General features: G+C 40.1%; 2 protein-coding genes across 15 annotated transcripts in view; one reads left to right on the top strand and one right to left on the bottom strand.

Annotated features, from left to right (window-relative positions):
* aiolos (zinc finger protein Aiolos) overlaps positions 1–17,207 on the bottom strand; it is a 38,902-nt gene extending 21,695 nt beyond the window's left edge. For 8 of the 13 annotated variants that reach the window (XM_078946454.1, XM_020713209.3, XM_078946455.1 and 5 more), the window contains exons 1-2: positions 17,128–17,207; positions 16,507–16,577 (exon numbers count right to left, since the gene is read on the bottom strand). The gene's annotated coding sequence lies outside the window, so the exon portion shown is untranslated. Of the gene's footprint in view, positions 1–16,506; positions 16,579–17,046 lie in introns of those variants that run through there. The other 5 variants (XM_020713240.3, XM_078946433.1, XM_020713052.3 and 2 more) reach the window with 2 other exon arrangements.
* Positions 11–22,045, top strand: LOC101172953 (insulin-like growth factor-binding protein 4). 2 transcript variants are annotated; one of them, XM_023955145.2, is made up of 4 exons: positions 11–836; positions 11,320–11,477; positions 15,320–15,445; positions 18,173–22,045. In XM_023955145.2, exons 1-4 carry the CDS (start codon positions 473–475, stop codon positions 18,308–18,310), a joined length of 786 nt encoding a protein of 261 aa, XP_023810913.1. In that variant the 5' UTR covers positions 11–472; the 3' UTR covers positions 18,311–22,045. The 2 variants fall into 2 exon arrangements, with proteins under 2 accessions (XP_023810913.1, XP_023810915.1); XM_023955147.2 differs by having other exon boundaries at positions 117–836; positions 11,323–11,477; positions 18,173–20,516.
* Positions 22,046–22,108: the final 63 nt, after the last annotated feature.

The raw sequence follows: 22,108 nt of genomic DNA on the forward strand, positions 1-22,108 counted from the left end.
GGGAGAGCCCTGGAGAGGCAGAGGGAGACAGAGCAGAGAGCTGGAGTTCTCAGCTCCTCTCTCGCTGTGGGGAGAGGCGTGTCCACAGACCAGTATAAAGTCCAGGGAGAGCCGCTCGGGTTGAGCCAGTCCTCTGCAGGAGGAGGAAGCTGCGACTGCTGCCTCACACTTCTGCTGGCCTGCTTTGCATTTGGACACTTGTTGACCAGAACTCGGCGTTCAGAAGAAGGCAGGCGAAGTTTACCTGGAGGCGCAGATCCCTCCCATTTGCTGCACCTGAACAAGATCTCCTTTTTGACGCTGTGCTCCAGAGACGGCTCCAGTTTCTTTGCATTAAAGGAGACGGGAACACAAAGCAGCCGAAAACATCCGTCTGTCCTGAACGAAGTGTTCTTCCCGGACCGAGGCTTGCAGAACGGACGGGGGCCGGAAACACCACACTTGGGGGATTTGAGCAGGAGTTTGGGGTGTCATGGTGCGAGGAGGGGGAGGCATAGTGGCGGTCGCTCCGTCCGGCTGGTCCCTGCAGATCCTGGGGATACTGTCCCTTGTGGCGCTGTGCCTGTCTGACCTGGCCATCCGCTGCCCTGTCTGCTCAGAGGAAAGGCTGGCCAGCTGCCGGCTGCCGGACGGCTGCACGGAAACGGTCCGAGAGCCCGGCTGCGGCTGCTGCCCCACCTGCGCCCTGCCGAAAGGGGCACACTGCGGCGTCTACTCTCCCCGGTGTGGCGCTGGCCTCCGCTGCTACCCGGCGCGTGGCGTGGAGAGGCCGCTGCACTCCCTGATGCATGGCCAGGGCGTTTGCACAGATGAGCGGGAGGTAGAGGAAAACTCAGGTAAAAGCATCACTCCTTGGTGGTGGTGGTGGTGGGGGGGGGGGGGGGGGGGTTGGACCTCTACAGCTAGAGTCTCTTTGTTGTGCCTCTGTGTGGCCAAACCTGAAGCCCATCATGCAGGAATAAGCTCAAATCCTGCAGGTAGCTGTGGAGATGTCTGGTGCTGCAGGATGGAAACGTGAATCTGTGTGTGCTTGTATTGGGGGGGGTCATAAAAGCTGCTGTATGAAATGACTGTAATGGAGTGCGGCCAGTCTAAGGCTATTAGCCTCACTCTTCTCATGTCTTCATCTCCTCCAGGCCTTTCCACCCCCCTATCCTGTTGTTATCCAGGTCTTTTTCCACTGTCTCGCAGTGGGACGTCTAGCACTGGATTTGCATAACCAGCTCCAGTCACTGCTTTGATGTGAACTTGTGCTCTCCTCACAGGGAGGGCTGTTGAAGGTTGGATTGTTCTCCTTTCATTTCCCCGCTGATGCCAAAACGCTTCCGCCTTTGCAGCATCTGTTCCCCCTGACCTAGATGCACCCCAAGCCTCTGAGCGCATTGCCCACCGCTCCTTCGTGGGGATGAGCTCATCGGCGCTCCCACTGCCAGAGCTGAAATGAGAGCCTTCTGCTCTCTCTGTGCAGTCGGCTCATAGCGTGACTGAATCAGGGAGAGGAGGAAAATGTCTGTGTCACTTTGCTGCGAGTCGTCTGTCTTGCTGGAGGGGTTAAAACACCAGACTTTGAGGGGGACTCGTCCTCTGGGAAGCTTTAGGAAAGTTCAGTAATCTGAGCTCGGCTTCACCCCCGGAGTCTGTCATAACAAAGCCGTGGAAGTTCTGGCCAATAAATCTGACTGTAAATCAATTCTGCCGTGCAGACAATCGGAGAAGCAAAAAGACTGGATTTCCTTTGTGGCGCATTCGCAGCACTAATGCATTATTAAACACGGGGGTGCATCTCCTGAATGACACTCCTAGCAACAGTGAACATCCCAGATAAAAATAGAAGAGGGTTTTTAAAAAACCCAGAGAATTTGTAATGAAAGCACCCTGGAAAGGAGCCAGGCGCATCTTAACCCAAAGGAATTTCGGGTGTTCAGCTGCGGTCCTGCAGGGTAAAGCATCAAGTAATCCAGATTTTGCATTTATCATTTCCATAGCAACAAGAGCCACCATCCTGCATCCCATGTCAGGGCTCTGACTCGGCTTCAATGCTCTCTAAGATCACATTCTTAGAAGCTGTCTCTCTTAGTGCTCAGAATAAATCAGGTGTTGGCATCTGTTCCCACATTCCAGCAAGTGTACCACCGCGTCGGGTGTTCACATGTCTTTCCTTGACGGTTTTACTTTCAGGCCGATACAGATGTCAGATTTTGGAGGTCCTGCACCGACAGCCACCGGGGGATTGAATGAAGCCAGACTGCGCTCGGCTACGCTCAATGTGCCGTGACGCATGCTGCTCTATGTGAAAGCCAGAACCTGCTGGCTCCTTTAAGCAGATGTCCCCCAGAGATGCCTGTTTGCTTTCTTTGGTCCACGCCTTGCATTTGGACAGCTGCACCCCTTATTCAGGAGTAAATGTGATTAGCTGACCTCCAGGAGACAAGGGACCCCCCCTCATTGTGAAGCCAGAGTGAAGAGCCAAACAAACAGTCCAAGTTTGTCCTGGTCATGTGTCAGACGACAATGAGATCTGGTGAGCTTGTAGGTGTCGGATGACCAACATTTCTGTAAGAAACATTTCTTTCCATCACTGTGATCTAAAAACTCAAGATAATGTTTGTCACACATTAAGTTTAATTTGTCTGGAGTTCAAAGCCTCAAGATACAAAACAAAACCACTTTAGGATCTGGTCCCAAAAAGTTTGGGGAAGTTGCAGACAGTTAATTAAAATTGATATAATGGTGTTATATGTTCTCCATCCATCCATCCATCCACACCTTCATCCGTTCATCCATCATTCATCCTTCTATCCATATATTCAATTATTAAGTCTTTTATCTATCAATCCATCCATCCATCCATCCATCCACACCTTCATTCATCCATCCACCCACTCATCCATCCTCCATCTATCCATTAATTCCTCCATACATTCATCCATTTATCCATCTGTCCATTCATTTATCCTTCTAGCCATAAGTCCCCCCATCCATCCCTATATATATTTATCCCTTCATCCATTCATTGATTCCTTTATCAATTTTCCATCCATCCATCTACCCATTCATTCACTCATCTATCCATTTATACATCCATACATTCTTCAGTCATGAATACACCCATCCATCCATACTTCAATCTATCCCTTCGTCTTTAATTGATTCCTTGATGTATTAAGGCTTTACTCCTTCTACGAAACAGCATTTTGAAAATTGGTCAAAGTGATTATTGTAGCTCTGTTGGGTACACGTTCCATCCAATTAAATAGGCACGCCCTTTACTGTGTGCACATTTAGGCTCTGATAAAAACTGCAATTCATAAAAAATGTACACCCTAGAGTTGTTGTGAATAATAAACAAACCAATTAACATAAAAGTATCCAGAATGTACAATTCAATAGCCAATTGAATTTAAACTTTTTACCATTGGACTCAATGTTTACTTCTATAACCTGCTTCCGGTGGTTAATTGGGGAACTGCAGCATGTGATACCTCTTGGTTTTCTGGCATTTGGAAACAGAAGATGAAAAGGCTCCTGTTGTTCTGTATTCAATTGTTGTGACTTGAGTTTTGGGATGATTAAAGTTGGAAAGTTAGATTATTTTTTTCTGTTTACTCCCTAAACAATAAATAAAAAGTAAACAGCCTGGTCTGTTTAGATTCACATAAACACATGTGTTTGTGCTGACAGCCACTGAATGGGAGCTTTTTCTTTGTGTTTCTGATCAAATGTTTGTTTCCTTTTACTTTAGATGATAAATGACACCGCAAAGAAATGAGAACATTTGGTGTTCACCCTGATGAAAGTTTGAGAACGACACAGAATTTGACATCAGTTGATGACTTATTCTAGGAAATATTTTGCCTGGAAGCCAACGCTCTGACACTGATACTCTGGCAGAGTCCAGTGTTGACTAGAAAGAGCAGTGTTTTGGTTCTGAGCCTGGTAGACTTTTGAACTTAAAGCCAAACTCCCCCAAACTGGCTGTCAGTAAAGTATAGGATGTCCTATCAACTGTTCAGAAAAACCACGAGAGTATAATCAATGCAGTTGTTTGTCAGATTCGCTTGATGTTTCACAGGTCGAGTTGTTTGTTTTAAAGTAATGTGACAGAACAGGAATCTGAGACAAGCAACGGTGGCTCACAACAGCAAACAGTTGTACACAAATAGTTCACGTACGTCTGACAATGTTTAACTTTGAATATCTGCAGCCCAAAAAAAGCTCTGTTGTTTCATACTTGTGGGTCTTCTCTGAGGCCAAGAGTGTGTTTAACTAAATTCCATTTTCACTGTTTTTCATCAATAGTTTCCACCTTCCTGTTATTCTTTTTCTATCTAATTTGAAACACATTATTTGTTCTGATAAACACACTATGCAGTTTTTCTGTGCCACAAAGCAGGATTTTCCTGCTTTTGCAACAGCTTTGGTGTTTCATGAATAATCATTTTAACTTCATGAATGTCGTCTTTTTAAGAATCCTTTTTTTCCTCTGTGCGTTTTCTTCATGTTCCTTAAGCAACGTGCACATTACCAACAGGGAAAACGCGTGTTCTTGAACACGCATTTAGCCTCTGGTGCTCACACTGGACAAGCAGGGAAGGGCTTCTTCTTCTTTTTCTCTTTCTACTGTTTACTAGCACATGTACAGTTGGTAGAGGCCTGTTGCAAAATGATAAAGCGGTGCAAATCTCACAAATCGTGCTCAAGGCTTTTTCTTTCACAGCTTTATTCCTATATATAGAGGCAAACCGCAATGAATTTCTCCTACGTCATCAGTTTTCAAACGGTTGGCACTTCCGTGAAAAAAAAGGGACGCCATCCCTACGTCACTATCAAATCTGAGTCTCTGATTGGTCAAAGTTCAGCCTGGTTTTACTTGCAACATGCATTCAGTGGACAAGCGTTTTGGTAAAGCCCAAAAGTGGTTGAAAAAGCGGGAGCCCGAAACACGCATGTATGCACGTCTACATGTGTACATAGATTTTTCATTGGAAGTGGCCGCTTGAAGGTGGTGAGGGCAGTGTGAATGTAGCTTTATACGGGTATGTCTGTGCCATTTTTACAACTTTTTCCAAAATACCTAAACCTGACAATTTAGCTTTTACCCCTAATCTTATCCAAAAATGTTTCTTACATGCGTAAAGATTGATTTGAGTGCAAAAACCTTTTAAGGCAGTTTTACATAAATAAAGGTAAACCTGAAAATTTCCTCCTAAACTTTCCCAAAGCTGGTTTTTACAAACTGATTTTGAAAAAATTGTAAATATTTACATTTAGTCATGTAATATATTATAATGATACGTTTTTAACTTTTGCACAAACTTAAGTCCCATTTGACCAAATAAACGATGACATCCATCTCCCTAGTAGTTTAACATTTTTATTCGTAAACTTTTATTTACCAGAGTTTAATGCAATAGATTCTTCATTTATTGATTTAAAGTATTTGTCATCTTTAATTGTGGGAAAGCAAATTTTAATATCTGAACATAATATTATATAATCTAATATAAAATGATTTCAAATGTTTTAGTAACTTTTTTGATTGGGTACTTTTGTGCTAAAGTACTTAATTTTAATTCACCCTCATATGTACAAGATTAAACTTTACAAAGTAATTTTTTAACTGCAAGGTGATAAAGTTTCAATTCACTAAGTCAGCATTCATACAGGCCTTGACAAAGCAGTTTTAGACTAAATAATTCCTAATCCCTAATCCAAAATGAGCATTTCTAAATTTATCAAAGTATTTTTTTACTTAACCAGATAGTTTTGTTAAATAAATGCTTCTATTTAAACTCTACAGTATAACTGAACTGACCTGTATGTTTACCGGTAATAACTGCACACATATAATATTTTAATCAATAACATTTTGCAGAAATTTAATCCAGCTGTTATGTGCCTCTAAACTTTAAAAACCATGTGTTTTTTTTAACAGTTTAAAGACACAAAGCTTTGCCATGAGAGTGTCTGCCCCATGACACGTGGAGATTTATCAGATCTGCTGTCATCTAAAGACATCAAAGCTAACATGCTGAAGAAACGCTGATGAACAGCTTTTCTAAGTGCGTCTTACTTTACAAGCAGCAGCTCATTATTTCTAGAGGAATTCTAAAGAGGGTCCGCATCCAGTTTTTTCTCATCTCACCGAGATCCAAGATTAGAGGGAATCACAAACTCATGGAAAGACTTGCTGAGAACAACTAAATCCTAGAAGAGGATATTTGTTTTCAGGCTTCAAATAGTTAGCCCTAAAAGCCAGTAAGAGTGGAATCCAAAATCTGTTCACTATTCTGCAGACTATAAAAAGATGGCTTAAATATCAGAAGTCATAAGTCTAGAGTTGGCCTGTCAGAGTGTAGCTTTAGCTCGTCCTGGATTTTAAATGATAAAAACACAACGATGGATCCCTGTTTTGAAATGTTTTCACCGATTAGTTTGTAGCTTTCAACATCTGCTCTTAATAGTGCTACGATATGCAAAGATGGAGCCACCCTGAGGAAACTGTAATTGTGCCTCTCAATTGAATGACAAAGTTAGAAAAGTATGTTGTGAGTGTGATGATCCCCGTTGTTTCAAAGTCCCGCTCCATTCGTCTTTTGATCTATTGTTAAATCATTCCCAGTGGTCTTTTAATTTTGATTATGCCATTTTGAGCCCAAATTTTTTTTTAAAAACTGTAATTTTCTAGGGCATAGTTTCTGCAGAGCGGCAGTATTTCTTTAGAAATTTGCCTCTGAGTTGTGAGCGGGACCTTTGCCGTGGAGCAACCCCAGCCCCACTTCCCATCCTATCACGGTAACTGTCTGTTTACACGCTCTCCTGCTAGCTTGCAGCCCCTCAACGTTGCCAGTGCAACAAAAATGGAAAGCAAAGTTGGAACTATTAAAGCAGCTGGATGGCTCAGTTGTGTAGGACTAGCACATGGGTTTGATTCCCAGGGGGCGCAATGAGCTTCATCCAGTTTGGGTTCTTGGGCAAGACCCTTTGCGCACAGGCCTAACTATGTAGCCACGATGTGGCCCAAGTCTGGGTCCCCTGTGCTGGTCCCCAGCCCAGATAAAATACAGGGTTGTGTCAGGAAGGGTATCCAGCACAAAACTCTCTGAAAAAAACCACCTGTGCAAATCAGTGAAAAGCTCATTCTAATGGAAACCCCTGACGGGATGTACCGAAAGATGAACTACAAAAATATTGGAGTTACTCAGCTGTACTGTTTTGAGCCAGGCGCCAGCTAGGATGTGGGAAACGAAGACGAACATGGATCTAGTCGTCTACAAGTGGAGGCATCAGAATGAAGCGGAGCAAGGCGCTTACGGCTCGCCCATTGTATTAAAGAAATATACAGAAAAGCACATTTGGGCTTAATTTTCTTTATATATGTTATATATCATGAGAAAAGTGCCACAAGAACACATTAAAAACACCGAAAGCCCTTTTTTACCGGACTGGGTGTATATAGAAACCTAAATCTTCAGTGACACTGTCACCAAAACTTGTTTGGGATTTCCTCTGTTCGGACATTTCCATCTGACTTAACAGTACAGGTGTACATCGGAGCCCATCGCACTGAAATTTTATCACACGCCACAAGGGCTGGCGATCCAAATAGAGTGAAAACACATGGAGAAGTGGCCACTTCCACCACAAAAGCAGCAGAGGTGGCAAAAACAGGATGTGCCACCCATGACCTACATTTAAATCACTCGGCCTATGAAAGAGCGGCGTCTCGGAAAAGCGTGAGCGGGGGAAAGGGAACGCATAAAACGGAGGAAGCAGATGAACAAACCCTTGCAAAAGAAAGCGCAGATGACCAAATCTAAAATAACGCCCAACAACTAAAAATACAACTGAGTGACACTTCCTCCCCAGACAAGCCGGTTGAGATGCCTGCCTACGAAGCTCTGAGAAACACGGTTTTTATTCAAGTGCTGACTGCGTGACTTTTGTTGCTGTTTTTTTGGCATCACTTCACAACAAAAGTCACAACAGTTCAATCCAGTTCAACCAAACAGTTCGGCAAAAACAAAAAAACGTAAGTTATTCGTAAAAGGGGTGGGATTAAATAAATTCCCTTCTTCAAAATCCCACTGCCACTATTTCTTTTTCTATTGTAAAATCATTCCCAGTGGTCTTTTAATTATGATTATGCAGTTTTTAGCCAAAATCAAAAAGTCTGTGTCGTTTTTTAGAACATTTTGTCAGTTATTGAATTAGCTGGACCAAAAGCAGACAGGGATTTGGTTTGAAGTTGTGAAGTTTATTAAATGTAGAAATGGAGGACTGGGTGACAAAGTTCGTGGATGGTTGATCTGGTGAAGCGGTGAACTGGCGGGTGGCCATCAACCTTCCCCAGTTTTGTGCTGGGGAAGGTTGATGGCGTGGAGCAGAAGAATCCAGAGGGTCTTGACGTGGCTAGGCTTGGCTTAGTTTGATGAGACTGGAGTTTACTTGACTTGGCTTGACTTAATGATGCTTGGCTTGGCATTGTGATAATATTCAAACACATCCACATCTTACCTAGTTTAATCAAATCCTGAGTTCAATGCAGCAATCTAATTCAATGTAACTACTTTTTAATTAATTAATTTTAGTTTGTACTAAAGTATATTTAATCAAGTGATGATCTTGTTTTATCCTGTTACCAACAATTTAGTTTTGAATACTTAAGATTTTTTAAATTATGCCTTTGAATACTTTTTTACACTAAGCTTGCAAAATAAATCACAAATTTATATTATTGCAATATCAAGCTGTGCAATACGCATATTGCCAAAGACGGCGAAAATTGCGATAAATGGTAACCTTAAATGTGATAAAACAGTCTTATGGCAACTTGAAGTATTTAACGAATCAAATCAATCCCTTAATGCATTTGACCAATGGGATGGACCCCTTCCTGTTGTTGACCAATCGGATGGAGCCCTTTTATGTTAGGTTGTATGTAGACTAGGGGTCATTTCGAGTATAATTTAGGGTATGTTAACTCTTATTTAAACTGTTGCAGTAAAATAAAAATAATAATTGTGGTTGTGCTATTTATTCGTGTATCGCAAGTTATATCGTCATAGCAAATCATCAATTAATCATTAATACCGCAAATCGTGAGTTTTCTTCAAATCCTGCAGCCCTATTTCACACAATGTCCATTGGAAATTAACTTTCTTTTTCAAAAACCCTTTTAGTTTCTCAGTCAAACCCCGTGTGCACATACAGTCTGCTTCAGAAAGTCTTCTGTATTTGAGCTTCGTTTTCTGTTTGCAACAACTCCGTGCAGAGGTTTTTAAAAATTGCTTTAATTGGAGCTCAGAGTTGTACTTTTTTAGGATACCGGTACTTTATTTCTGATGGTCATGTGGATTGACCCAAGGGTGGAGCTAAGCAAAGTTTCTTTCTTAATTATGAGCTGCCTAGTCACCACTTTTTCTCAGACTTGTGGAGGTGGGAGGTTAACCCTTTAACACTGGAGGTGTCGAACAAGCGTATGTCTAAACGACATAAGCTCTTTGACATATGATATCAACCGTTTACACAATCAACATGAATCGGTAGATCCTGACATGAAAGAATGGTGTTGAGGGTTAAGAATCCTGACGGATGATGACAGAGATTGTCAGTCTAGTGTGCATATGTCTATGGCATGAGCCATTTTTTAATCCAAATAAATGAAGTTTTTAAAAAATATTGTTTAGTTGTATTGATACCAATCCAGGTTAAAACTGATTATCTAGGCTAGTTATTTTTATTATTTTTCAATTGAATATTTTTTCTCTCCTTTTAGTTCTGTCGCCTTTGCAAATATTACAGCTCCTTATGGTTTGTTCTGACTTCATTCTGCCTGATCTCAATGTTGTGTTTGGCTTTCTGTTATTTTCAGTTTCATCCGTTTTTTTTCTCTCCTCCGTCACGTGAACATTTTCTCATTTTGGTTCAGGTTTTTTTTCTTTAGACATTCCGAAATAATATTTTTAAATAATTCGTTTTTTTTATTATTCTCCTTTATTCAGGTCATTCACAAACCACTGTCCTCATAAAAGTGGATTCCGTACAATCCCAGCCCGAGTTTAATTTAGTCTCCCATTGTGAGGTTGTCGGTGACGGAGGAAAAGAAGCGTCTTTTAATGGGAAACCAGCAGAATCAGCCTGGAGAAGGAACAAAGACGCCAACAAAAGCAAAAGCAGAGGCAGGAATGACTGCAGAGGGAAGGCAATAAAAGGATTAAAAAGATCAGGATTCTTCAGCATCAGCAACTGACCCACAGCCTGTTAGCAGCAGAACTTGGGTTTGGTTGAACAAACTGCAAAATTCATTGAAGTCAAATTTTGTTGTTTTTTTGTTTTTTTAGGCAAAGGCTATGTCCGAATTCCCACCCTAACCCCAACATAGTGCACTATATAGTGCGTTTCCCATTTTGTAGGGCTGCCCCAATCCACAATTCCAAAATCGAGTGCCCTAGAAATTTACCAGAAGTAAAAAAACCAGTGTGCATCGATGCTCACTAGATCGGCGAATATAGACCACAATGCATTGCGTCGGAACAAATTTCAATGCTTTTTTTTAAATAAACCATTAACGTTTTTGTCTTCAGAAGACTGTGGACTCATAAATATTCGTCGCAAAACCCTCATATTAAATAGATTTTAACTTTGTGAAATCGATGACGTCATATCCGCCGTTTAAAAAAAAAAAAGTATTGAGCATGGTGGCCGAATTGCTTTTAAAATCCGTGGCACTACATTGTGCCGCACTATAAAGTTTTTTATGTAGTTAGGGTGGGAATTCGGACACAACCACTATGTCTCATCCCCTGCCGAAGCCAACATGTGACCCAGCACATCCTCTCTAAATGTCCACCTGGTGCAGACAGATTTTGTTGAGGATGAGGAGGAAGGGGGATGCTTTCTGAGGAAGCAGCCGGGTGCCTTCAGGGCCACAGAGCTCCAAAATTATAGGTGAGCAATGCAAAGTGTAGGACGCCATCACTTCGGGGAGTTTCAGGGCTTGTGGGAAGGCTGCACAGTGATAGCTGAAGACTAGCAGAACCAGAGCAGAGGCCCACATGGGCCCTCCAGCATAGAAACAAGGCTGACAATCCTTGAAGTTAACCCAGCCTTATTCTTGGACCACATTTGAACATTTTCAGCTGCACAATGAAGGTCAGGGAGGACCAGAAGAGGAGGGTGGATGTTGCCTTCAGGCTAAATCTGGGGTCTTAAGGTTGTCCAGCAAATAAATAAACAAACGGAACTGTTTTCTAACTTTAGCTCTCTCCTTCACACACACATATGAAGAGCTAAAACCACATTTTTGTTCCCCTTCAGCAGTGGACCGACAGGAAGAGATCATCCCCGAACACCCAAACAACAGCAACATCCGCTGCAGCCCACAGGACAAACGCTGCATCCAGAAGAGTCTGGCCCGAATGCCGCCCAAATCCACCAACCAGAGAAGCAACAGGGAGGACCCAAAGCTGGTGCTGGTGAGAAGAAACCGTCTCCCGACTTTCCAACGACTTTTACAGGAAACAGCAAAGTGCCTGGGCCCTGGCAGGTGTTTCTCATTAGGCTTTTACAGCTTCACATTCACCAGCCCAAAAGTCGGGCTATGACTCGTAAAAATTAGTTACTTACAGACCATAACATGTAATTGTGGTCTTGTAAAAATAGAGTTCAGGTGCACGTCCACATCAACATTTTAACCCTGTGAGGGATAGATTTGAACCTGGATCACAACCATAAACATGTCCACACATGACTCAACGTTTTTCAAAGGTAGAAAACATGAGTGTCTCTTCATCAAAGTGGATTTTTCTCATTAGAGAAATGAGGAGCAGAAAACAAGAAGCCCAAATAAAACAGAACTACAGCCTCCCAACAGAAAATGAGCCTAAAGCAATGATGAGTATTGGGCTTTTGTTTTTTAAAAATATCAAACAACTTTATATAAATAGCTATTTCTATGAAAATATTGACAACATAAACAACTTCATGATATGAATAATAAAAATAAAAAGATGAAAAAGTTAAAGAGAAACAATGAAACTTAAATGTAACGTGTTCAAAGTACTCTTCATTAAAATCCCCACAACGTGAGGAAGTACTGGAGATATAGTTTATAGATGAAACAAAATATAAATAATATAATAAAAATGCCCAAAACAAAAGAGAAATGTGGATCATAATTCAAGTTTTAAAAAAAATTTACATGCAGCTGGAAAAAAATAGCAAACGTTGGAACAGATTAGGCCTGCACAATTAATAGCAAATTTATTGTTATCGCGATTTCAAGCTGTGCAATATCTATATCGCAAAAGTCGGCATAAATCGCAATGAATGGTAAACATTAAATGTGTTAAAACAATCTTATGGCAACTTGAACTATTTAATGAATTGAATAATTCCCTTTATGCATTTGACCAATCAGATGGAGCTTTTATGTTAGATTTGGCCCTCCTTCTTAGACAAGGGTCATTTGGAGAATAATTTAGGGTATTTTGACTCTAACTTAATTTGAACTTTTGCAGTGAAATGGAAACGTTTTTGTTGTTTTTGCTATTTGTTCATTTATCGCAAGTTATATCGTCATCGCATATCACGAGTTTTCCTCATATCGTGCAGCCCTAGAACAGACTAACATTTTCACTGACTTTGATGCCAGAATTATTAACTATATTAAGCCTTTAACACTGGAAATGTTGCTGGTGAATCCCTGAAGAACGCACACTCTTTGACATATTGTAACTCTATGACCATTTACGCGTGAATCAGCTGATTCTGTCACGGAGAAAAGTGGCTTTTCCCGTCGGCTTTGCTCCCTTATGCAACAAATTACTGATGAAACGTATTGCATAACAGCGCAAGGCTGCTTTTCTCCGCTGGAAAATCCACTGGAATTACATTAATTGTGTAAATGGTTGAAGAGTTACGGTGTGTAAACACTGGAGTCAACACTCCAGTGTTATAGGGTTAATTGAGAAAGTGATGATTTATGATTCAGTGTCCAATTGATAACACTGTCATCATGAAGCCACAAAACATCCTCTCTAGTTTATCTACAGCTTATTTGCTAATTAAATATTGAATAGTGTATACTTACACAGCACTTTTATAACTTGATTAATCCCCAAAGTGCTTTGCAGTCACAAGTCCCAATCGCCCACGCTCACACATTCACAACTGATGGCAGCTCTGCTACCTTGTAGCCACCCTCACTGTCTTGCCCAAGGACATTTCGACACATGGGCAGGAAGCAAACTTGGAACCTTTCAATTAGGTCAGAGACCAGCCGCTCTCCATCTGCACCACAGCTGCCCAATGGCATTCTTTTGACATCAGCTCAGTCATTAGTAAATTAACTCAAAGTCCTTTTCTCTCTGTGGATTTATGGCTCCAGGGTCACCTTTACACTGCCAGCTTTGTTCCACGATTTGATTCCTTGGCAAATCCGCTAAATTTGACAAAGCTCACCTGGGGCGCAGCGGTAGGGCGGTCGACCCATGATCGTAAGGTTGCAGGTTCAATTCCCGCCTTGCACGCCCATGAGCTGAAGTGTCCTTGGGCAAGACACTGAACCCCACCTTGCCTCTGTTTGGCAGCGGCGCGGCACACCAGTGTGTGTGTGTGTGACTGGGTGAATGGGTCTGTGACTGTAAAGCACCTTGGGCCTTGTAGGTAGAAAAACAAGTATGCACCATTTACCATCTGAACAAGCAAACCCCAGTCCACTTCAAGATTGAAGAAGTTTACTGTCATTTACACAGCAACACTGAGCAATGCAATTCTTACTTGCAAGGTTCCTAAAGCAAACTCCGAAAACATAGAACTAAGAGGCAACAAAGATTTAAAAAAAAAAGGCAAAAGCACTGAATTCAATACAGATAAGTACACAGAGACTATGTACAGATGTGCATTTAAGTTTAAGAGTTCTGTTTTCACTTGTTCTTCTGCAAATCAACAACTTGGTTTCATTGAATATTTGTCATCTGTAAAAAAAAATCTACTAAATGTTTTCAGATTTTTTTAAACTAAATTTCTTGTAGTACCATTTTAATTTAAAAACAGGTTTTGCAGAAAACAAAATATACATTTCATAAGTACAAACCATTGTGGTTTTATCACAGAAACAAATACATCTTTCCCTCACAGGTTTACAACCATTTATAATATAAGCTACCCAATCACACCCAATAAATCACACATACAGTTCTTAGACAGTTCTGGGGGCCACACATTTTATTATTACCAGTATTATATAACAGGAGCCTGTGGGCCAGTAGAATTTTGAACCCGGGCCACATTTGACCCAGGGCCCAGACTTTGGACATGCCTGATATATCAAAACATGCAAAGGTAGTGGTGGTTTATAAATGATGTAACAAACAACAACAACAACAAGCAAACACAATTGGTCTTCCCTTATTCAATTCAGTTTTTCTAATAGATGCAATTTAACTACAGTCATTTAAGGGAGCGGTACATAAAGAGCAAAAACAGCTAAGAGGATCTAATCGTGTTGATTATTTAGGCCAAATCCTAAACATGTTTTTGCTGATTGCAGTGGAAGATTCTGGTGGTGTGTTTATAAGTACCCCCCACCCCCACCCCAACTGAGCATGAGCTAAGTAGCAGAAAAGAGGAACAAGCCCATAGTTTGGGGTCAGGGAGGACAGGAAAAACAAACACAAAAGACAATCAAATCAGGAAAAAGCAAAGGGCAAGTTCAGATCTACAGGAGTTTAACTAGCAGGAAAGGTTTAGGGTCACCCAGGAGGACCAAAACTACAGATTTATTCCAAAACTTTTAAGACTGGCCCTAAAGTTTTAAAGTGTCTGCCTCCTGGAGCGCCACATGGAGTTGGTTCAATGAAAGCGGAGCCTTGTGGTTTAGTTTTGGACCATCTAGGAACAACCATCAATTCTGCAAACTAAAAGTGAGAAGTTGTATTGGGAAATAATGCGGTGAGATCATTAAAATTGATGGAACTTGGTCATTCAATGTCCAATGTGCACAAAGGGGAAATACTTCAGCTAGAAACTTAAGAGAAATTTAGCAAAATTCTAAAAAGTGAACATCTAGATGTTACAAACACAAAGATTAGTTTCTCCACATCACTCTGATACAGGATTTTATGGGTCAATATATATTTTTATAGGTGAAAAAAGGCAGTTCTCAAAACATAAACACATTCCTCCAGATCTTCCAGGAACGACGCTGCCACCTGAATACATCTCAACTCTGTTTTACCCCAGCAGACATCTTTTGGAACTACTGTTCGGAAAAACAACAATGAACCATCCAGTCAAATCCTGTTTTCTCTTTTAGGCTCCGTGCCGGGCAGAGCTGCAGCGAGCCCTGGACAGGTTGGCATCAAACACTCGCACTCACGACGACCTATTCACGATCCCCATCCCCAACTGTGACAGGAATGGAGATTTCCATCCAAAACAGGTCTGTGACTTCAACAACGCACTCAGCACTCAGCTTATCCAAACACGTAGCCGAGCAGCTCCACCACGTCTGTTTGTGAACTGAGAATCCCCATCGTCAAGCCAAAACAAATAAAAATGCCTATCTTTACACTTCAAATGCTTTCTTTTGATTACATCAGCAGTCTGAGGGCCAAAAACACGAAGCAGGCCTTCAGAGGACGACATTTGTCTTATGAGTTCAAGAGCAACAAAAGTGTCTCGAAACAGACCATCAGCCATTGAAGCCAAGAGTTTGTTTTTCTAGGCTCGCATGGAAAGTGATTCACATTGAATGTGTCGTGAATGAAGCAGCCTGCTTTTAGCTGCAGCACAATTATCATTGCGTTGCTGTGACGGATAAAATTAGTTTCTGCCTTTTTCTTCTTTCTCTTAAATTCAGGTGTTGCTAGATAAAGCAAATGTACCGATAAGAGCGAATCCGAGAACATAAAGACAGAGATAAGGCTGTTTTTTTCGCTGCACGGTGATAAAAGGAAAGTTCTGCGAGGGCACCAGTCATCAGAAGTCTGAGTTACGCTGCTTGTGTAACGTGGTTAAAGTACCTCCGTGTCTGCTGGATTCTCAGGCATCTGTTTACTGTTTAACTAAAAGTGCACCGTGATAAAACCCACGGGGAAGAAAAGCTCAGGTCATTAGGGACAACTGGGAGTCATTTCAAAGCAGGAGGCTTTTAGAAAGCTCACGTGAGAAACTTTGGAGACATTTTTACCCCGTGATCTCATAGCTCTAATACACTCAAATGCTCCCACTTCAAGTAGAGGAATAAGACAGAACGCTTAGAAGCCACATCCTGCTGCTAAAGTATGACATTTAACTACTGCTTCAGAGTATAAAGCTTTACAACAACTGATTTTTACTGGCTGCGCTTTGAAATTCTAGTCTGACACATGAGTTGGTGAAATACTGTCGAGTTGATGTCATTTACTACAGCTCTAAAGTATGTTAAATACACTCACAAAAGCTGTCACTTTTCCCCACACAGAAAGACTGCAATAAATCAGGAATTAAAGCTTCAATCACCTTTGACCCCAGCAGGGAGATTCTTCTGAGTCTTCAGGCTCTGTAGACTTTTGTCCGCTTTAATTTCCCTCCTGTAAAGTCCAAATCATTCCAAGAGATTAGATTTCTTCGGTGGACTGTTGTAAACTGTCAACTTGTCATGAGATAAATCACATTTTATGTTTCAATCACGCAAAAGTTGATTGATTTTTAACCTACATTATGAATAAAATGAATTATCTTCCCCCCCACAGATGATAATAATACATGAAATGTTTTAAATATGCTTTAAGAATCAGAACAAATTAAATTGGTAGTTTAAACAATTAACTATAGACCTAAATCGGTTAAACTTTTTTTAAAGATATATATTTTTATTTATCTCATATACACACTGTAATGCAATATTTTTATAGAAATTCATCAATAAAAAGTTAATTAATAAATTACATGGAGTGATTAGCTAACGGTTTTTAGCTAACATAAACAGCTAACATAACATGAAAAAGGGAATATCACGTCAAAGCTGCAAACTCTGTCAAATTCAAGCTCAAAACCTACCATAAACAGTCCACAGCAGTATTATTTTGTCAGTATTGATAGTCCTACATATATTCTGGATAAAACAGGGCCCACACTTACTATTTACTGAACTTTTTCGGGGTGCTGTTTTTTTCCTCTGAAGTCGCTTTTTGCTGGTCACGTGACTTTCTCTGCGTTACCTGATTGGCTAGAAGTTAAGATTTCATCGTGTCATGATTAGATTGTTGTTTTTTTAATCAAAATTTTTATGGAAATATTAAAAAAATACAAATTTAAAATATTAATTTGCAAAGATTCTTATTACTTAAAAAAAACTTTTGTTATTTGTTAATTTTAGCAGCATTTACTTTTTTCAGATAACTCATCATTTAGTATCATTTTCTCTTGTTTTGTCATATTTCAAGTGTATCTTCTACTTTTAAATCACTATTTATAAGAATTATGATGTGTTTCTTTTCTTTGGACCATTCAAGGATTTGCACAGGAAGTTGAATCTCTTAGCTTTCTTATTTATTTTTTAAATTTAAAAATCTACTGTGGCTTATGCTATCGTATTGCTTTAACTATTCAGGACTTTTACAAGTCACTCTTTATGTGGATTTTTTCACTTTTACCATCTAGACCCTTTTCTTATGGGATCAATTCCTGTTGCATTGGCAAAATGACACTAACGACTCATCAGAGTGTTTAAAACTTATGTGTAAAACATATGGCTGCACTATGACTCTTTGAGTATTGAAAACTCTCAAGATCAATAATCTATTCATAGTGCGGTTCAATTTTGAAAGATTTAAGGGTTTTTGGTTTAAAAGTTTGGATTTAACTCCCATTTATGGATTTCACTGCTGTATTAACCATTTTACATGTACTTATATCACCTGTGTTTTCCTTTGAATGTTATTATTTTTATACAACTTACAGAATCCCAACAAACCATTTTATTAGCATTATGCAAATGAATGTTGTAGCGATGTTATAAACTTCAGGAAGAAAAGCCTGACTATGAATGAGCTATTGCAACAGGCTTAAGTTATCTTTGTTGTGCATCAACAATACACAAACACCTAAACGCTGTATTAACATGCCAGTTTGAATGCAAACTGTTGCAGTGGATGAATGACTTTCTCTTCGTTGGCTGCTGCAGTGCCATCCTGCACGCGACGGCCAGAGAGGAAGGTGCTGGTGCGTGGATCCGAAGACAGGCGTGAGGATGACAGGCCCGCCAGAGCTGCGGGGAGAACTGGACTGCCACCAGTTAATAAGTGCAACCCTGCAGGACTGAGGAGAGGCCGTTGGGGGACCCAAAACCAGCTTAATCCTACTGGTGCTTGTTCGTAGAACCGCATGACTTCATTGGACTTCGTCGTTGAGCCTCAATTTACCCGAGGCTGACGGTACTTGAGCTTGTGCAACAACAAAAAAGATACCATTGGGTCTAGCTCTTCTGTTCTTTTGTTTGTGTGTCAAAGAATGCGACTCCAGTCTTTTGAGCACTTGTTCTAGTTTGATCCTTCTCTGTAAACTTCAGACAGACCGTCTTTAAACACACAAGTTTTCAAGTATCCGATTGCAGAAAGAAAAAAAACATTCACACTTTACATAGATAACATCTGTAGTCGTGATATTTGTTGAAGGGAGTCTCTTTAGGAGTTAACTTCATCAGTGTTATCCAACTTTTACGGAAAAGCCACTAGACTGTGTTCTTTCTATGCTGTCATTTTAATATAAACTGCTGATCTTGTTTTTTTTCATTCTTAATTTTGTAAATTACACACATTAGCAAGTAAGTACAAGTGGTAACGTATCTGCTCAAGCGGAAGATGTAGTTTGTCTGAAGTAGACATGAAGCAATTCAGTTTTACATGAAAAACATCAAATGTTTAAATCTTTTTATCTGCCCCCCCTTCTTTCATCTTTGCTGAAAACCTCATAACTAGAGGTGCTACCTGGAAATGATGCGTGCTGCTAATTTTCTGATCTTAATTATCTGTCTGGTGCTATAAAGAAAGCCCGATGTGCTTGTTCTGCGACACACAGGATGCCCTCTCAAGCATGCTTGGCTGAAAATTCTGGTTTTTGTAAACTGTGCCAAAGTAACTAATCAAAAACAAGAAATCAACCAAAACTAAACTAGGATGGCCTCTGCGCATTTTGTCCTTGTTTTACAGATGTGGGGTGGTTAGCATTGGCAAATGTGAGGATTCCCCTCACTTGCACTTGCTGTCAACAGGTTTTTGTGTGTGTGGGGTCAGTTTTGTTAAATTGTAACATCCCACTTTAGCTTTGCACTATCACTCCAACTGACTGGCTTAGAGTGTTTTAGACCAGACTTGTAAAAAAAATAGACAGTCGTACTAATTATAGAGAATAAAACTTTTAGTATTTTTTTTTTTATAATTTTGATCAATGACTTAGTTTTATTAAACAATCCAGTGCACTACTAGAACAAATGAGAAAGATCAGCTACTGACCATAGACTATTTGATATTGTAGCTGCATTATTCTTATTATATTGATATTACAGTTCTTTTGTGTTACAAAAGAATCAAAAACAGCTCTTTAAAAGTTTTTAAAAGAAGAGCAAAAAGCACTCGAAATGCAAAAAAAGAGCATTTTTAGCGCTACTTTATTTTAGTTGGATCAACAACTCGACTGGACATGGAATTCTGATTTAAATGTCACTCTCACGTGGTAACCTGAAACAGCCCTATAGTAGAACAATGCATTGGGTCACTGCAGACAATAGTAATAAAAACTAGCAATCCCAGTTTAGGTTGATGTTTTTTTTTTCCATTGCAGCGTTTGGTTTTTCTGGTCGGTTGCTGGGAGTGGGGGGATGGGGCGGGTGCCTCGGGGGCCAGTATGTCTGCATGATGTCCAGATATCCAAGCCCTGCTTATGACTCATTACCTGGTTCAGGTGTGTCCAGCATGCCAGAGCAGGATATGTTCGAGGGTTGCAAGGAATGTGGCCCTCGAGGGCCTGGAGCTGTCTGTCCCTAGCTGAGAGTTATGGTCAGAGAAGAAAGTATGATTCTAACTCTTGGTTTCTCTACAATTTTTTAAAACCCACATGGAGCGTGGTACTTTTTTGTGGCAATTAGAAATTAGAATGCTACTGAAATAGCTGCATCAATAAAAGCTACAACAGTCTTTAGGGCAAGGCTGCTCATTCCTGATCCTCGAGATCAACGACCCTGCCTGTTTTCCAGCTCTCCTTACACTGCTAGCTGCTGATTACCTGGACCAGGTGAGTTCCGAGTGGGGAGACATCTGATTGAGCGGATCAGAGCTGATCTTGAAAACAGTCAGGGTGGTCAATCTCGAGGACCAGGAACAAGCAGCCCTGCTTCAAGGTCTCAACAAAACAAGACCATTTACCAAAGTTAAAAACAGTTAGCATGCTACATTTGGTACATAGGCTCTGGCTATAGTCTCTGATGAATTTGCCTAATCTATCTTAAAAACAAACAAACAAACAAAAAGAAATCCCAAAATACTGCAGTCACCATCATCTGCTACATGCAAATTTTTAGCTAATGACAATAATGAGCTCTAAATGCTAGCTTGCTACATCTGTTACGCTATGCTAACCAATGCTGTAAAATCCACTAAGTTCTCCATGGATTAAATGAAATAATTGAAATCATTATAGGTACTAGCATAATACATGCAATGTATGTTCTACAACATACTGAACTATGTTGGCATTTGCCTTTAGCCCTTTAGCACCAAAGCTCTAGCTTAAGTGTTCACGTTTTGTAAATTACCGCAACTCTTCAGTTGTTTTGGCAATTAACGTAATTTTGGCGCGGTGTTCCAACCTTGAGAAAAGCAGCTTTGCGCTGATATGCAACAATTTTAAAGCAGCTTTTGTAAGCTTCAGAATCTGTTGGAATGATGGTGTAAATGGTTAAAGGGTTAAATGTGAGTACACGCCGTCATCATAGTGGATCCATATTGATGCAAAGTCAAAAAATGAGTTCAAACGTGATCCCTACAAACCATTTGCATGTACAGATGGTGACTCAAGCAGCGGTAACTTTTGCTAAAAGCCAAAAACTTCCCTATCTCAGTAGAAAAAGTGTTAGTGCCAAAATGCTTTTCGTTATCCTCAATGCATTAATGTGTGCATTTATCAAGGGGATATTAAAAATATTACCAAATTAAGTTTGACACTATACTTTGAATTTGATTTTTCATCCAAAAAACACAAAATTTGGGAAAAGTAAAATGGTTCTCCTTTGTAACATAAGCCCAAAAAACTGGAAAATGGAAGCATATTGTCCTTTTCCCCCTTTTTCTTGTTGTATTGTCAGTGCACTTCAAGTGTACATTGAAGATGATTAAACTGATGATTAATTGATCAATTACAACAAAAATCTTTTACTTTTAATGTTATTGTTTGGGTGACTTCTCAGTGTAAAATATTTTTTTTCCTCTTTGAGTGAATATAAAACTGTTGGAGTCAACACATTAGTCTGTATCCTGAAAAAAACTTTCCAAAGACATGAAGCACAGAACAATGTAGCAGCCAATGGCACATCTGGTCAAAGAATATTCCACCATAATACTGTGTCATAGTCATTCAACCAACAAGGCACTGTTTTACACATTTGTTTGCTGCAAACTCTTACAGTTTTTTGTGTACATGAGGCTATGATTCTGGCTTAAATTTTGTTTTTCAGGCCTAACTCAATAAAAAGTACATTTAAGCTATACTAAGTTGCTTAAACTCCAACCTTGCTGTATAGACTGTTTTTTTTTTTTTTTTGTATTTGCTATTATCTGTTAATGCATATTAAATATGAAGTTCAGTTTGCATGCGTGCACACACTGAGACGGCTAAGGTTCTGCGTGTTTTGTGGAAAGATTGACGCTCACGCAAATGAAACAAAAAAAAACACCCTGAAATGTGGAGTTTTAATCAAAAAAATAACTAGTTACATTGTAAATGTTTACTTAATGGAAATGTACTCATTGTATTGCATTAATTAAAACATTTTAGAAATTACAAAGTTGCCATCGTCATTTTTTCTGGAAGAACTAACATCAGGAAGCAGCAAGTCGCTGATGCATTT

This window comes from Oryzias latipes, chromosome 1 (genome assembly GCF_053564925.1).
Source record: "Oryzias latipes strain Hd-rR chromosome 1, Olatipes_Hd-rR_3.1".
Taxonomy (NCBI): Eukaryota; Metazoa; Chordata; class Actinopteri; order Beloniformes; family Adrianichthyidae; genus Oryzias; species Oryzias latipes.